General features: G+C 39.2%; 1 protein-coding gene and 1 non-coding gene across 2 annotated transcripts; both read right to left on the minus strand.

The window, feature by feature from the left end:
* Positions 1–437: 437 nt before the first annotated feature.
* clptm1l (CLPTM1 like) lies at positions 438–11,113 on the minus strand. Its single transcript, XM_072370197.1, has 18 exons — positions 10,844–11,113; positions 10,009–10,227; positions 9,782–9,876; positions 9,300–9,489; positions 7,694–7,881; positions 7,398–7,476; positions 7,136–7,253; positions 6,952–7,046; positions 6,126–6,210; positions 5,418–5,521; positions 4,116–4,181; positions 3,788–3,838; positions 3,614–3,696; positions 3,493–3,527; positions 3,259–3,314; positions 3,118–3,162; positions 2,773–2,888; positions 438–2,651 (listed from the first exon to the last, which is right to left on the minus strand). Exons 2-18 carry the CDS (start codon positions 10,171–10,173, stop codon positions 2,567–2,569), a joined length of 1,656 nt encoding a protein of 551 aa, XP_072226298.1. The 5' UTR covers positions 10,174–10,227; positions 10,844–11,113; the 3' UTR covers positions 438–2,566.
* Positions 11,114–11,340: 227 nt separating this feature from the next.
* trnah-gug (transfer RNA histidin (anticodon GUG)) lies at positions 11,341–11,412 on the minus strand. The gene has a single exon. It is a non-coding gene; the product is annotated as a tRNA-His (tRNA).
* Between the last annotated feature and the right edge of the window lie 5,751 nt (positions 11,413–17,163).

Consider the following 17,163-nt stretch of genomic DNA (forward strand, 5'->3'; position numbering starts at 1 on the left):
TTTCAAATGATCCAAATGTTCGTTACTATAAATTTAATTCAGTAAGCTTTAACAATATTCACTCCTATAATTGTATCGTTTTAAAATGTTGCTTTTAGATTTTATAGAAACAAAAAACGTCCCTTTGGTTAACCAGTGACAAGAGTAAATACCATATGAGCATAAACTAAGACTCTTAAATCACGTAAAAACTTTTGTCACAAATACTAAACAGCAGTATGTACCAAGGAATATTCTTCTAATTGAGCATGCTGATACCACTGGTTTAATTGAATCTGCTTTTCTGGTTCCTGCAACTTTAATTTCAAGGCAAAATTATGTAAAATACGTGTATAAAAGAAATATCCACTGCAGACAAATTATCAAGTCTGTCAGGTTTGTTGTTTGTTTTAATGTAAATCAAAACCAGAAGAATTACAAATAAATGTAACCTTCTCAAGGCAAATCCATCTTGACTGTATTTGTCCTTGTAACAGAAAACATAAACTGGACCTTTCTGTACAAAGTTCTTGATATCTGAACAATGAGTATATTGATTCCATGTAGAGTATTTCTACCTTCAAGTAAATAAAATAAGTATAACAGGGTACAGAAGTCCAAATGTGACGGTGTAAATCCAAATGAAAATCCCCCGAATGAAAGGTATTACCTCCAGTAGGGGTCCTTAGTCAAGACCCTCTTACCCTATCTGCCTACCTGTATGTTGCTTTGGATAAAAGCCTCTGCCAAATGCATAAACATAAATGAGTTAATACTAAAAGTCTTACCATCACTGTTTCCTCCAAAATGTCAGTATTTATTCCCAGCATCACACAGGTCATTCATGGTGCGCATTGAAAAGCTGACAAACAATAGTCCAAACATTTGGCACTAACATATTTTCTTGGCCCTGATACATTTAGAAAATACTCAAACAGGTATAATTACAAATGTCGAGTGGATGGAGAAAACAGTACGACTGCCAGTGTAAAAAAAAAACAAAAAAAACAAATAACGACATGATTAACCCGTGGATAGGGCAGCAAAAAACACACAATTAAACTTCACACGTTACAGGAACTTTCAACCTTAACATCCATCTTCCTCACCATGGCAACAAATTACAATCTTCTTCTCTGCTTGTATAGAAGCTTGAGGTTTCCCGTCATCACCATGGCAACACTGTACCAATCCTGAAAGTTCTTTAAAATGACGCATTTTATGAATGAATTTTGTTAATTTCAGAACCACCTTCTCCTTGATTGCAGCCTCAGATAACTCCAAGCATATATACAGTTTACTATCGTCATACCGGTCAGGTTTAAAGGGATATTCCTGGTATTTATACCAGAATTAACATATGACATTGCTGTTAATGTGATCAATTCTGTGCTGCAGTAATAACCTTTGAATGAGAAATGTCAAAACATAATTAACTGTGTCTTCTGAAAGTTTTAACGAATCAAATATGCAACTTGTGTAATCATCTGGAAGTCCATGAGAAGCAAACCAACAGTGATCCCTCACACTGTTCAAGGTGAAACCCAAACTAATGGATCGATCTGGGGTTATTTCAGTCATTGCAAAGTTTGAAAGCTAGCTTTCCTGTAATCCTGTTTGATAGTACTACAGTTGTCATTTACTCTTGATCAGTGAAGCTTCTCAATTGAGCTGCAACTTCTGGGTATACTGTATGTATTGCTCAAAGCATCTGAAGCGGGCTTCTCTTGTCAGTTACTTGGAGTTAAATCTATATTTGACAAGAAAAGTGTATATAGAATGTACCTTTTGAAGTTATTATAGTTAAGTTCTGGACAGATTAGTTATATGTTGATCGTAAAGTTACTTTTGTTATTGAAGTACTCGATCATATCAGAAGTGAGTACAGGTCAGTCACACCAGTCTTGTGTTTTTCTAAGTTGTTGCCTTAGTTTTTAAAGAGCAACAGCTGTAGCTTATTTATCTCTCCGTCCTATCACACACTGCAGAAAACCCCAAATACATCTCCCAACAGCACACAGCAGATAAGCAGATGTAGCCCTTTGAAGATTTTACACTTCAGGATGGTGTAGAAAAGTCAGATCCCACAAGAATGTTAAAGCTTTTGGTCCATTTATAACCAGCTGAACCATGAAGCTCTGTTCAATTAATGTTAGTAAAAGTACCAGTGTGTAACATTTGGGGTGATCTACTGGTAGAAATTCCATATATTCATTACTAAGCTTTCATGAGAGTAAATAAGAATGGTTTTGTTTTCGTTACTGTAAGAAAAGAGTGATTTCTACCTAGTAACAATGTGGACCCTCTTCCATAAAGTCCACCATGTTGCACTGCCGTGTTTCAGCAGTAACTCAGAATGGACAAGCCATACACTGGCTCAACAGAGGCCATTTGTGGTTTTCAAGTTTTCAAGCTACTGTAGCAGAGGGTATGCAGGAGTGTGTTCAACTGGCTGCAATCTGCAACTTTGGCGCTAGATGTCACCAAACCTTATTTACTGCTCCTTTAATATCAGCGGATAAGAGTGGACACAAGATGACATCCACAGATACCAGATCACATTAGTCAGTTGCCAGTCCTTTCTTTTCTAGTCCTTGTGAGGCTTCCCTTTGGGTTTGTCGTCATATGAAACTCCATATTCATTTACTCTGGTTTTGTCCACGGGGTAGAGCCTGGGGAGGGGAAGAGGAAAAGTTTTAGAAAGGAAAAATTGTCGTGCAACTTTGGCTGATAATTCAGGGCTGTGTGTAGTGTGTGTGTGTGTGTGTGTAGTGTGTGTGTGTGTGTGTGTACCATCTCTGATAAAGGTAAATGAGAAACACCACATCGTCTCTGAAACATGCCAGTCTGTGAGATGTTGGCATGGTGATGATGAACGCAAACACATCATCGATGAAGGTATTGAATGCCTGGTAACAATCAATCAGAGTAAATTACTTCTAAATAAGCGTAAACACTCATAGCTGATGATGTTATTCAGTAATTATAACAACTATAATTATCTATTATTATTCTTTTTTCATAATAAACTGTGAAAGGTGAAATTTTATAGCAGCTCTCTGAATCTGAACACCTGCTGTTTGTCACATGATGTGGAGAAGAAATCAAATCATTAACAAACACAAACTGTGCTCTTACCTTGTACATGAAAGCCTTCCAGGGCAGGTGAGCCACAGATTTCAGCTGTTGAATAAAGAATTTAGTGGAATTTATGAGTGGGACATCAAAAAGACGAAAAAAAGCTGAGCAGATTTTCTGGTCTTTAACTGAAAATCTCACCTTGTAGTTGACAAACAGTTGAGGAAGCATGAAGAGGAAACCAAAGGCATATACCCCTGAAATTATGACGATAAAATGAGAGTTTGTTGGGGTCATTTCCATTAATTATGATGATGTAAACAAAGCAAGCTCTTCATCAATGGGAAATGTCACAGATTCTCTCGATACATTGATTAATGTGTGAGACAACAGGGTCTTTTTTTGTCTGTGTGCTTAGAGCATAAAGTAGCTTACCGTTCACCAAGCTGTTGATCAACCACGAGTACCAACTAAAAAGAGATAAGCGGTTCACAATCAAGACCGATGGAATCAGCATCACACATTTGATTTAAAAACGCGACATTTCGACTCTTACCTCTTATATCGTAGAAATATCAGAGCATACATGGCTCCCCCAATGCACAGTGGGTAAAGGAGGTATGAGAGATACTTCATGGCCTACGGGAAAGCAGATGTGAGATGTAACATTTAGCTGAAGTGCTCCGATAATTAAGTGTCCATGCATATATACGAGTGTGCTGCCTCTTACCAGAGTATCATATTCTTCTGTTCTCCTCTCTGATTCATCTAATTTCCCGAACTGTAACACAGAAAAGGAACACACCTTAACCCACGCATGTAATCAGTTTGCACAGCTGCGAGGTCAGAGCACCTGAAATCAACAAAAAGTGCTAATATCACAGACAACTGTCAGCTATGACGGTATGTCAGTGTCAAATGGAGCGTGTGTAAATTCATTCAGTGCTGACGGACCAGTGTTATACATCATGTTGCACAGACTGGATTTCTCCTATATTCCAAGTGGGGGGGGTACATACATGGCAGATAATTACAGCTTGAGATGGATTCACACCTACCAGGAATGTTGGTTTGCCGCCTTTCCAGAAAACCTGAATCTTAAAGGCCTTCTTCACTTTCCATACCTGCACAGAACACAAATACGATCAAAAGAAACAGATACCACACATCCACCAAGATTTATACCGGAGGTTGTTCTGGACTACATTTACCACGGCTTTTACTTTGTTATTTCTGTGGCTCGTTTTGACATTGTGACGAGCGTCATACGTCTTTATTAGAGCACATTTAGAAAGCAGGAGTGTCCAGTTTGGTTTGTCTTCTATTGTTTTGACAAACATCACAAACGTCTTACTTTTGGACAGTAACTATAGATGTATTTCTATAGTGCAAAAGCCTTGAGCAGCTTTATTTTTAAACATCATCAGAACCCTCTTCGACAAGTTTTCTTGTCATTTCTTTAAGTCATCTTCAGGAATAGTTCTCCAGGCTTATTGAAGGACATTTCAAAGCTCTTCTTTGGATGTCGGCTGCCTTTTGTTCCGTTCTCTGTCAGGATGATCCCACACTGCGTCAATAACATTGAGGTCCGGGCTCTGGGGAGGATTCATCCCTCTATAAGACCTGTTGCCACTGATTTTCAGTTCACTTCTTGTGTCATTTAGCATAGATCAGCCTTTTGTCCCTGTTTCCCTTCCTTAAGAAGGACTTCTTGACAGCCTCCCTCCATAGAGACCATCTTCGATGAGGCTTCAGTGAACAGTAGACGGATCAACCAAAGGTCCAGAAGCATCTCTCAGCTCTTTGCTGAATCTTTTCTATTCTTAAGGACATCACTTTCAGATACTGTTCATCTGTTGCAGGCTTTTTTTTTCTAGGCCTGTCACTTCATTTCGTTCTCCACTTGTCCAGTTTCCTCAATATTTTAAGGACACACTGCACACCATGCTGAGATATGCCAAGTTTTCAGCTAATAGCTCATTGGGAATCACCTTGTTGGTGCAAAAATACTACATGATGTCTCTTAAACTGTGTTATCTTTGACATTTTTCTTGGATGCAACAAAAGAAATTAGAGCTCTTATAAAGGTAAAATTCAAAATGGCTTCTTTGCCAAGTTGTCTGTTATGTGTAGACAACACTGATTCATCCCCTGAGTTAGGTACCTTTGTTGTGCTTAAAGGACATTCTTAGGACACTAAGAAGCCAATATCCAAAGAAATACTATGAAAGACCTCCAGAAAGTCTGGAGAACTATTGCTCAAGAAGAGTTTAAAAGATTACAAGAAAGTCTGGCTGCTTGGAAGGAAAATATTCAAAATAATTTGAGTACTGCAGAGTACTGTAATTTACTGCACTTACTTCAATGATAGAGCCGATTCCAGCTGGTATGAGCACAAGGAGGCTTGTCTGCTCATCAAGCAAGTACAGGAAGATCACTATGGTACTGAAACATCGCCACAGCACTGAAAGAAAGAGCATTCAAACACAAAATGTGTTACAGCAGCAGCTCTGTCTGTATAATTATTAATAATCTGTATTCCCTCCTGGACCTGTCGCCTACGTGACACAAACTCGGATAAGCAGGAGAAAATAGATGTATTACTAAGTTTATATTACCATGGAGTTTTCCTCAAAGTATCACTTTATTCACTACATTTTAACAACTCATTTTCAACAGTCGAGATACATTTGCAGGACATGTTATTGTACATTACCGGTATGCCCATACCGCTAATATATATACATATATATATATATACTGTGCATGATGCCAAGGCAGGAAAAATAAATGACAGATTTAAAGGAAAAAGCAACAGTAGTTGTAAAGCCCATTCTTTACTCTGCGATTGTTAGGGTGAGTAGAAGGATGCAGAGTGCAACATCTGGCTGCACAGCTGTCCAGATTAACTGAGTCAGATTATACACGAGCACACCGATGATGCACAGCTCCTTGTAGTTTTCTTACTTTATTCGAACTTGTAAGAAGAAAGTTGCAGCCATTGACAGTGCTGTGTGTTTGTCAGTTTACCTATGAGAGCATACAAAAAGCGCCGTTAGGTCACCTACCTGCCTTGCTGGACATTCCCACCATGCTTTTCTTCTGCTTCCAGAAGCTGATGTCATTTTTGAAGGCCAAGAAGTCAAAGAGGAGCTGGAAAAATGCCAGAAAAGATGAAAGTTATCCTTCAAAGTCGTCATAAAGTAAAAGTTTGTGTCACATTAAGTCATCACTGAGAAGTTTTTAGCATCTTTTTGTGGTATTACACTGCACTGCACTACAGCTCCAATGGAAGGTTTGCAGATCACTTGTAGTTTTCCACATTTTTGTTATGCGTCAGACCAATTTTAAAATGGATTTTTACATCATTTCTTCCTTCGGTAATACACACACAGTTTGTTTGCAATGTCAAAAACAGGTTTTGGGAATATTTCTTACATTTATTGAAAAGACAAGTGAGAAAGATTCCATTTACATCATTGTTCAGATCCTTCACTCAATAACTGGTTAAATTGCATCAGCCTTCCTGGGGCTGTAGCGTTCCTGTAGATGTTTCTGCTGTTCTTTCTGACAGAATAATTCAACTTTAACCAGGTTAGATGGGGAAGCATCAGTGCACGGACATTTTCAGATGTCTCTGGAGATAGCATTGATGAGATCAGATCCAAACTCTGGCTGGGTCACTCCAGGACTTTCAGAGTTTCCATGGAATCTCGAAACTCCAACAAAATAGGTTTCGTTGTTTCAAGATTATGAGTTTATCAACTTGTAATCTCAAGATAATGATATCAAAATAAGTGAAAGTCACTCTCATCTTCCGTAAAATGGGATATTTTAGTCTTCTGTTTTTAATAAACCAGGATTAATGTATGTAAACTCATCTGATAGACTCACATGGAAGGCAGCAACAAAAAAGGTCAGAGCCAGGAAGTACAGGTTGGTATCCACAAAGATCCCTTTAATCTCATCAGCATCCTTCTCTGTGAAACCTGCGAAACGAAGATACAAACACACGTTACGATAAACTCATAATAACCATTTTAACCTTGTCTAGGTTCAGATAGACGGATTAACCTACCAAACTGCTGCAGAGAGTAAACAGCATCTTGCATGTGGATCCAGAATCGAAGTCTCCCCAGGCAGATGGAGTCGTACGAGATGGTCAGAGGCAGCTCTGTGGAGGTAGTGTTGATCTCCTACACTCTCACACACAGTTAAGAAAGCAACAGTTTCTGTAGTGACATTATCGGTACTGTGGTCTTGAGCAATTCTTCTACTGGGAATACTTGACAGGCATTTGCAATGCCTTACATAAAATGTATTTAAAGGTAAAGACTTACCACGAGGTCTTTGACCCGGTTGCTTAGCTCATCAACAAACAGCAGAGGTAGATACACCATTTTCTTCCCATTCTGGAATCTGAAGCGCGAACAAATAAATGTATATGTATTTTTAATTTTAATTTTTATTAATCTTTTCTTGGTATTTCTTTTTCTATATGCATCGGGTCCAAAAAGGAGGGGCCCTCATAGTCTTGTGGGGGCCAAATGGTGGACCCCACATGTTCAAAGAGATTTTTGAAGGTGAAAACTTGGTTGGAGTTAGAAAAACAAGTGTGTGTGTGTGTATCTCTTACACTCTCAGGTATCTGTGAACATCACTGGGGAGGTATTCTCTGTCAAACAGGAAGTGGTCACTGACAATGTTCAGTGTTAGGCGGGTGCGCCAGTGAGAAACTGGGTGATCTGACACAGAAGAGGCTCCAGCTCCTGATTCAGGGTTCCCATCACGCTGCTTCTTCTTCTGGCCTTCGCGTTTCTGACCCTGTGAGATCACACAGACAAGGGTGTCGTTATACCTTCAAATCGAGCTGTGGTACAAGAGGAGTCAGAGTGGAGGCAAGCAATCACTGCCATTTGTTTGTCTGCCTGGCTGTTTGTCATTAAGATTATGCAAAAGCTACAATTTCATTCAATTTGCTGCAGAGGTGGAGCTTTGGAAAAGGAAATAGTCTATTTTGGTTTTGTTATAATTGGCTTTGATCTTAGACATTATAAATTCATATTCTGTATTTTACTAAATAACCTATGTTCCTAGCTGGTACTTTTCCACTCTGCTCATACTGCACAACAGATGACCTTAAATGGTCCAAGACCTTAGAAGGACATAAACAACTGGGTCAGACAAAACATCTCTATTAGGGCAGATAGGTCTGGTACATTAGATCCACGCCTAAAACAGCACTCACACATACACACACATTGTTTATCACATCCAAAGAACACAACAAGGACAGCAGCTGGCCTGAGCATGCCACTCAAAACTGGCCAATTATACTCTGACAAGTGTGAAAACAACTTCTGTGAGATAAAGCTGAATATAAATATGACATGTTTCCGGATAACGGGGCTCGGCCTGACGGATTTCCTGCGGCAGCTCTGGTACTCCGAGTCCAGCGCTGCAATATACTCTACTTGTGACCACTAATAAATACTTTTTTAATAAACGATTTCTCCAGCTTTTCTTGAGCTTCAAATGAAAAAAAAATAGGGCTAACAGTTTCAATCAGAGGATGCTCTCTGAGCTGTTAATATTAGTTGACAGTGCACTATAAGTCTTAGCTCCTTCTGATAAAACCACCTTTCAACAACACTGTGTTTTGTTACCATGTGGTATCCACATGTAAATGAGTATGTTAGCACACAAGCGCAACTGACGGCAGCAACTTTGCTTGGCAGAAATGTGAGGAAGTAAAAGCATGTGTGTCATTTCTGCTCCGACGAGACATTCTTCCATGGAATTTAGTCATGGTTTGTCAAACTCGTCATTGCATGCAAGGCTGACACAGATTGTTTTTTTTTTGTTTTTTTAAAGTGCCAAAGTTGGCAAGAATGAGGAGAAGGTGTAAGCGAGTGCAACTCAGCTCGTGGCTGACTGGCAAAGATAAAAGTGGGGGTGGGGTTGCTTTGTGACAAAGGATCAGGAGAAATATGCAAAAGCACGGCTTTACAGTGGACACAGATGGTGTAAGATTACACTTCTACAAACGGCACAGGCTTACCTCCTTTGAAAAAGAAAAAAAAAAACTGATTTAGATTAAAAAGTCAGTACACCACCCAGCCCCAATTCTGTGTCATGTCTGTTCAGATCATGTCACAACATCCTATCCATGTAATGAAAAAAAGAACAACTAGAACAAACAAATAATGACTCTAAGGTCACCAGACACCAAAATTCAGTACCTGTGTTTGATCCTCTCCAGATATCAGAGAGATTTCAGGAGGTTTGGGCACCATGTAGGTGGTAAGTTGAGCCACCAAGTGGACCTGTCGCGGATCCTGCCATGGATTGAGATCAGCTTGATGGACGAATATTAGTGCATACAAAGTCCCATTATTACGGGTTTTCTTGGGGAGGGAGACATTAACTATCCTGGAGAGAAAGACAGAGGAGAAAGAAAACAGAGTCAGTCAGCAAACAAATGATTTGTTCCCAGTGACCATCAGCTCACTATAATGTTTGATGTGCTCTACTTTTCTATTATATAGAATAAATTATGATAAATGATAAATTAAGGCCACATTACTTTTATATGTTAACATTCTGTTTTAAAAGCTGCGCAAACTGCTGTGTTCAGTGTTCATCACGGATTTCTCAGCTTTGACTTTCACAAAGATTAAAGTCAAATTTCCCATTATCTCTAAAACTTGTGAGTCTTACAAACCTCTCAAACTTGGTGTCGACATCAAAGTTCTCCTCTTTGTGGATCAGAGTATGGCCTCCATCTGCATTAGGCCGCAGTGCAGCGTAGATACTCAACTAATACAAAGAGAGTCAAAGGACTAACTGAATCAATTATTCAAAGTGGCAAACCAAACCCACAAAATGGCTGAACAGAAAAAAAAAAAAAAGAGTCGATAGCGAAACCATCTGTCCATCTACATTACTGACCTGTAGTTTGGGGTTTCCTGCCAGGAAAGGTGTGATGCAGTTGTCTCCTTTGGGGTTATCACAGGGTTTGGTGTACACTATGCCATACATCACCCAGCAGGTGTGGAGCACGTACACCACGAACACCCCCACGATCAGGGTGGTGAAGGATGTTTTCAGAAACATGATGTCTGCGTTGTGATGCCGTCTCTCAGCTAGCTGTGCAGTGGGGCCATACGTCTGCATATGAGCCGTCACAGATGGAGGATTTCATCATTGCATGTATACATTTAGGAACACAAATCATAATGAGCAACCAAAATACTTTGCAACAACTTGCTCTTCCAGTTTTGTCAAAGAACAAGGTGACAGCCACATCATGTTAAATTGAAAGTATAATCCTGACATTAAAGAATATACTCACACGAGCCTCAGCATTTTCACTGTAATAAAATTACTGTAAACACTTTGTCTAATTACTATAAGAGCTATTATACATCACTTAACCAGAGAACTGAATTGCCTCGGGTTATGTTAAATAGCTTCTAGTCCTTTATGACTGTACTCATCTATTCATCTTCCGCTTATCCGAGACTTCTGATAGTGATTAACCACAACTTGACCGATAATGATGAACAGGCAGCGGTAGGAAGGCCTATATCCTGAAATTATCCATATGGTTGAATCTCATATGTTTGTAAACCACCTTCTAAAGCAAATACATATACAATGATGTTTCACGTTGTCTGCTATTCCACATACAATCTCACTGTTTGTCAAATTTCAAAACGTTACACTTTCATGCTTCACATGTTGAGGTATAAAATGATAGCAAAAATCAGACGTTAAGCATTACCAGTGTTAAATCTGGCTGGCTGTCGGTGACAGGACACTATCAGCTGGATCAGTGGGTGGCCATCCGTCCATTCACTTTATAGGTCCTGCCGGGCACCTAACAGCGACGACATCGTTTCTTTAAAGTCTTCCAAAATGGGTCAGCTGAAGGCATCTGCTACCTGCTCGGCAGTTTCCTTAGTTCAAAGCAAAAATGTTTAAAAAAAATGCTAACTGAAAGCGTGAGGTGGATCTATATTTCCGCCATTCGTTTCCTGGTTGGTTTGCTTAAAACGAGAATTGCATGCGAAGTAACGCGAGACTTTACGTTCAGATGTAGAATAGTACACGAGGAAAACAGGGATTTAAACGAAAGAAAGTCATCTTGCGAGCAATTTGTGCGTCTAAAGTACAATGTATTTGCATTCGTTTGGCGAATTTAGTCTAATACGTGTTGTTTAAGTCATACAATGATAGTTTCTTGACATTTATGGCAGGATCTGTCCAGATAAAACTAGCTGCCATGACCCGGATTCGAACCGGGGTTGCTGCGGCCACAACGCAGAGTACTAACCACTATACGATCACGGCTGGCCAACTGTGGTGGACGATGCATGAGATCTATCAGAACATCAACGATATTTTTGCCAAGTCTGTGATTCACTGTTATTTGCATAAAGGGTGACAAAGATTACATGTTTTAATTTACGCGAGACCAACTACTGTCTTTCCATAATGTTTTACTGATGTTAAATGGTAAATGAGTAACCGTGCAAGTATTCGTCCCGTCAAATAAACTCGGTTGATGTATTGGTGTGGCAAGAACATGTATTGTGCTCGATTACGGACTGTCGTGACCCGGATTCGAACCGAATTGCTGCAGCCACTACTAACCAGGATACGATCACGGCTGGCGGTGGAAAATGACATAGAGTTAATAAAGATTAATCTGCATCAAGATTAATTTCATGGCGGCAGTTGTTTGTTTTGATAGAAGAGATAACATACCAGTTTACTGATTGTGCCTAGATAACTCCAATGCAGTTCAGTAAAGGTTTGCTGCTGTGAGAGTTGGTGTGTAAAGTTTCATAGGGATTTTATTACAGTTTTCTGAAAATGTGAATGGATCTTGCTCAATTTAATGAGGTTATCCGTTTAAGTTATTTAGCCTTTTTAATGCAAAACAATTATTATCTTAATGCAAGTAGCCCAAATAACTCGGGAACCTTTATATTGATATCCAGCAGCCAACTATAAACATTTGCTTGTGTAATAAAAATGTATTGCAGGATTATTGCTTTGGGTATGTCTAAGAACTTGAATAAAGGCAACTGGACTTCTTCTTGGCTCTTGAAGATGATTTACCTCTCATCTGAAAGGCTTCCTCAGTTCAAAACTAGTTGGTGGGGAATTTCAGTTTATAAGTAGTAGGGGGATAAGTCCATGACTATCCTTGTGTGAATAATAGACAAAACATCAGATTGTCTCGTGAATAGCTGCTGCTGTCCAATATCAGTATGGCTAATATAATCTAAATCAATAAGGTCATACAGTATCGCATATTCTACAAGGTCAGATAGATTCTCTTAAGTAACAGTTTCAGTTCATACCAAATTATGAATTTCCCCATAAATCCTCTTAAGAAGCCTTGCTGTGACCTCTGTTTTAGCTGGGAGTGTCATGTTCATAATGCAGAGTACTAACTGGAATAACACCTGAGTTTTCAAGCTGTTGGTGCTAACTGATGCAAACTAGAAAATTGTTATGGTTGTGGAGGAATTTTGGCCTATTTTTCCTTGTAACATTGCTTCAGTTCACTGAGGTTTGCAGCATTTGTTTAAGCACAGCTCCCTTGAGGTCACACTACAGCATTCAGCTTTGGATTTTGACCAGACCATTGCAACATCTTGATTCTTTTCTTTTTCAGACATTCAGTTGCAGATTTGCAGCTGTGTTTGGGATCATTGTCCTGTGGCATGACCCAGTTTCAGCCAGGCTTTTGCTGTCAGACAGATGACTGAATACTTTGGTATACAGAGGAGTTCATTGTCGACTCAATGACTGCAGGGTCCCCAGGTCCTGTGGTGGCAAAACAAGCCCCAAACTGTCATCCCTCTACTTCCATCGATGGGCACGGAACTACCTGTCAGAGGGTGTGGCTGTAAAAATAGTCAGCCTCTCTTTTTCTTGTTGGAAATAGAAGTTGACGTGTTACAGTTTGTCACTCCGTCTTTAAACTGGTGTGTTTTTACCTCTGAAATGGAATATGATTCCAAAATACATAGTGTGGGAAAAGCTGCTAAATATATACTCAATTATGATCTTAGTGCCCACTCTTCCGTCTTTAGTAATAGAAATCGGAACAGGAATGGCTATTTCTGTACAATTACTCACTCACAGTATTGTAGAAATTAGTGTTTTTCTAAACTAAGTACAGTCACGACTGGGCTTCCTGCTACGAAACCAGACATTTTCCTCCTCCACACATTTTTTTTAAAAAGCCTTGACCCAGAAGGCCCAGTCAAACAGATGTATACTGAGTTGTGCTTATGAAGAGAGTTATGGTAATGATGCAAAAATAGATAATTCTCTTCAGAATAGTGCAGAAAATGATTTCCTGATATTCTCTTCATTACAAGCCTGGGCTATTTATTCACAATTTGTTTTAATTACATTTTCCTCATGCAAGATATGTGCAGAAATTGTGTATTAAGCAGTCAGAGCGAGAATAATTACCTGTTGCCTGGGGATAAAATGCTTCAACAGGAAATACCAATTTATCTCACAAAACCTCAGGGCAGGACAAACAATACAGGTATAAAAAGTATCTTCTTTATTTGTGTGTCTTTGCTGTATAGTAAATCATTCTTTTTAACAGCTTTTTGTTTGTCTTTGCTAACTCTGCAACAGCCAGTGTGGCATTTAACCAACACTATGTGTTGGGACGTCAGATTCTACTTTACCTTATCAATGTGCTGAAGAGGGTGTCGCTCATCATCCTCTGAGTTCAGAACACTGACAATGGCCTTCGTCTTGATGTAGTCCTTGAACCTTTTGATATTTTCCTTCATCACATGCACTGTAGCAGCCATACTCCTTGATCCTCCTATAACCTCAGTTACTCTGCCATCAGGATATTGAATGTGGGGTTAACAGTAGATTTTAACACTATCATCCAGGAAGTGCTCTGTGGGCAAATTTCCCAGCTGAACATTACCTCATAAATCTGCCATCAGATGCAATTAAATTCCGGGTTTCCAGCTTCTTCCCACCTCTTTTTAATGTGTTTCAACTCCCGGTACACCAATGACTGCTTGTCTCACTTCCTGTCTGTCAGATGGGTCACATTTGTGGATGAGGTGACCCTGTTGGGCCGCATCAAAAAAAAAGGCTGTGCAGCTAAAGAGGCACTTTCAAAAATGGTAGAAATCTTCTTATCAGAAACTTCATGATAAGCTTTTTAACACATAGTATCATGGTAATGTTCAGTCCCGCTTTTTTGTATTAATTATAATATTTGCTCAGTCTTTGCAAGTGCAACCCAAAAAAAGGTTTTAAGAAACATAATTATGAATGAATCAAGGCTCATCATCTTGGAATAGAAAGATTAATGCATTTGTTTTCAGAGGCACAAAGTAATGAATTAGATGCATTTGGTGCAGTTTTGAAGCGCTTAAATATTGTCATAAGCTCATTAAATACAAATCAATGTGTTTAAACTGCCATGAAATTAAGAAATACTTTATCAATACCAAAAGGAAATTACATTGTGGCAAAACTTTTATTTTTCCTCCTCTTGAATTGATCCGTACAGACATTGCTGGTGGCAGGAATCACCTCCTGTACCATTTTGTGTTGCTGCAGATTTGAAGAAACCTCTGACTGAATACTTTTTGTTGTCTTATCACTACGTTATGTAGAGGCTGTGCAGGTTTTTCCATTATGTTCATGAGCTTGTGCAGCATGCTTGTTTGGACAGTCAGCTCCAGGGGCTTCAGAGCAGTCAACAGGACAGGGCCAGCTTTATTTATCACTCTGATATTTCACCTGTAAAATGTTAAAAAACAGAGTAAGAAGGTAGTAGACTGTCACGTCTGAGAGATTAGACCCCATCCAACCTAATATTGTACATTTTTGTATGTAGCTGCCAGACACAGTTGGCTTTGGCATTAAAAATGAAAGGGGAAGTCTTAAATATTTTTTGAATACATGGCTACAGATCAGCGTGATGTCACCTGAACGCTGCCCTACACAAAACAACAGGCAAAGAAAACCATCTCACAGTTTCTGCAACTTTATTGTTACCCTGCTATGTTTTGGACAAGTTGACAAACATAACCCCCCAGATTTATCTCGCAGTCCTTTGTAGGAACTATGCTGTATATTTAATAGTTAAAACAAACTCAACAGTAAGTACTGCTGTCTCTTTCGAATTAAATACCTAATTGCAATATATCAGTCAAATGGGGACAGTTTTCTGTTGATCCACCACAATCAGCTGATTAAGTTTCTATAGTTTACAGTTTGCATCAAGATTATTTTCTCCCAGTTGCATACTAGATTTATTGTAAAGTACAGGAATAGATAAATAAGCCTCAATACCTGACAGCTGTTTGTTATCACCCCATCTCAAAGGGATTTATAGATGGCTTAATGCAATCAGTATGACAGGTGTTTTCTTCAAACTTGACACCTGAATACTTTTAGAGATTTCTGAACTTGCACTTTCATTCAACTCCCTAGCAAACATCAAAAGAAAAATATATACATGTCAGCTGTTCTGAAACACTACACCAACTGGCAGATAAACTTAATTCAGCAATTTTAAGGCTGTCTTCCGATGATTTCTATATCTGATTTGTGCTCTTCATTGTAGTCACAGCGGAATGACTAAGACCAAAAATATGTCCCAGAAAGTCAAGAGAAGAGGTCATGAACTTGTGCAAGCAAGAAAGAGGACAAAAAAAAATGCAATGCATTGAATCTTTTCATAGATACAGTTGGAACCATTGAGGTTAAAGGTACGGCTGCTACACAACTGACTGTGGTAGAAAGAGAAAGTTATCAACAACTGATTCCAGATTCCCAAGAAAATAAATGGATAAAACCTCTGAGTGACTCCAAACTGCCGTTGCAGGCACTGAGGTTTCAGTTGACACAGTGAGGCGCACACTTTGTGTGGACGTGTAACATGTCTGAAGTTACAAATGTAAAGCACTACTGTCAGAGTCCAGCAGGAGATAGAGGACACAGGTGCAGGATCGTTCAGGTAAGGCAGTTTATTTAGAAAACTACTTATCAGGAAACAGAAAAAAACAAGGGCTATGAAACGTTACAACTCCTGAAACGGAGGAGACCAATAACAGGTTATTAACACTGAGAATAATAAACGATGGCTACGGAGTCAAAAATTTTAACAAAACAAAACTCTGAAGGAGGAACGCTCACTTCAGTGGACACAGGAAATAAACACTATGGATGACTAAACAAGGTTCGGAGGGCTAGAGTGAAGAACTGAAGGTTGCGACAAACACAGGGAGACGAAGACGAAGACTATTTAACACATGAGGAGCCAAGGGGAACAGGTGGAAACACGGAGGGAATCAGGGAAGACAATCAGACACTGGACACGGGAGGAAGGGCAAGTTATCTGAAACCAGAGGAGAAGTTAATATTTCAAAATAAAACCGGACATGACAAGACAATACATTTCAAAACTTAAAGTGTCCAGGGATCATGACAACTACCGACCCAAAAGCTCAAGGAAAATCATTTCCAATTTGTACAAAACCATCTGGAAACACCACAGACTTTATATGTACCACTTTATACTCATATGAAGTAAAGACAAAAAAGACTCATACTTATAAACAATGAAATGTGGGGTTGGATGGTTTTGCTTCCAACTGTTAGCCTGATTTTAAATGCATGACTGGTGTCTCTACATTGTTGACTGAAAATGCGTATTGAATACCTTGGGTGTATTTTCAAGGCTTTGGATGGCAAAATATCTTTAGGAACATTAAATGAGATGAAAGTGCAAAGAAAAAAAAAATTATAACCAAGAGAAGAGCAGAACTTCCCCCTGATTCATTCCACGCCCATTTACTTGTCAGAAGTGAATAAAAGGCTTCAGCCTCCCACATACCAGAGATGTACTTGTTCTCTCCCCTGAGGAAACCGGAGTTACATATATTAGCTAAAATGCTGAATTTCTTGTCGCCTGTAAGCCAGAGACCAGAAATAACCCTTGGGCAGATTCTTTTAAATCTTTGTCTCACTTTGAGACTAAAGGTGACAGAGTTTTTACTCTCACGGCCTCCAAACCTCTAAACACACTGG

This window comes from Leuresthes tenuis, unplaced genomic scaffold, assembly GCF_036924035.1.
Source record: "Leuresthes tenuis unplaced genomic scaffold, fLeuTen1.0.hap1 SCAF_18, whole genome shotgun sequence".
NCBI lineage: Eukaryota > Metazoa > Chordata > Actinopteri > Atheriniformes > Atherinopsidae > Leuresthes > Leuresthes tenuis.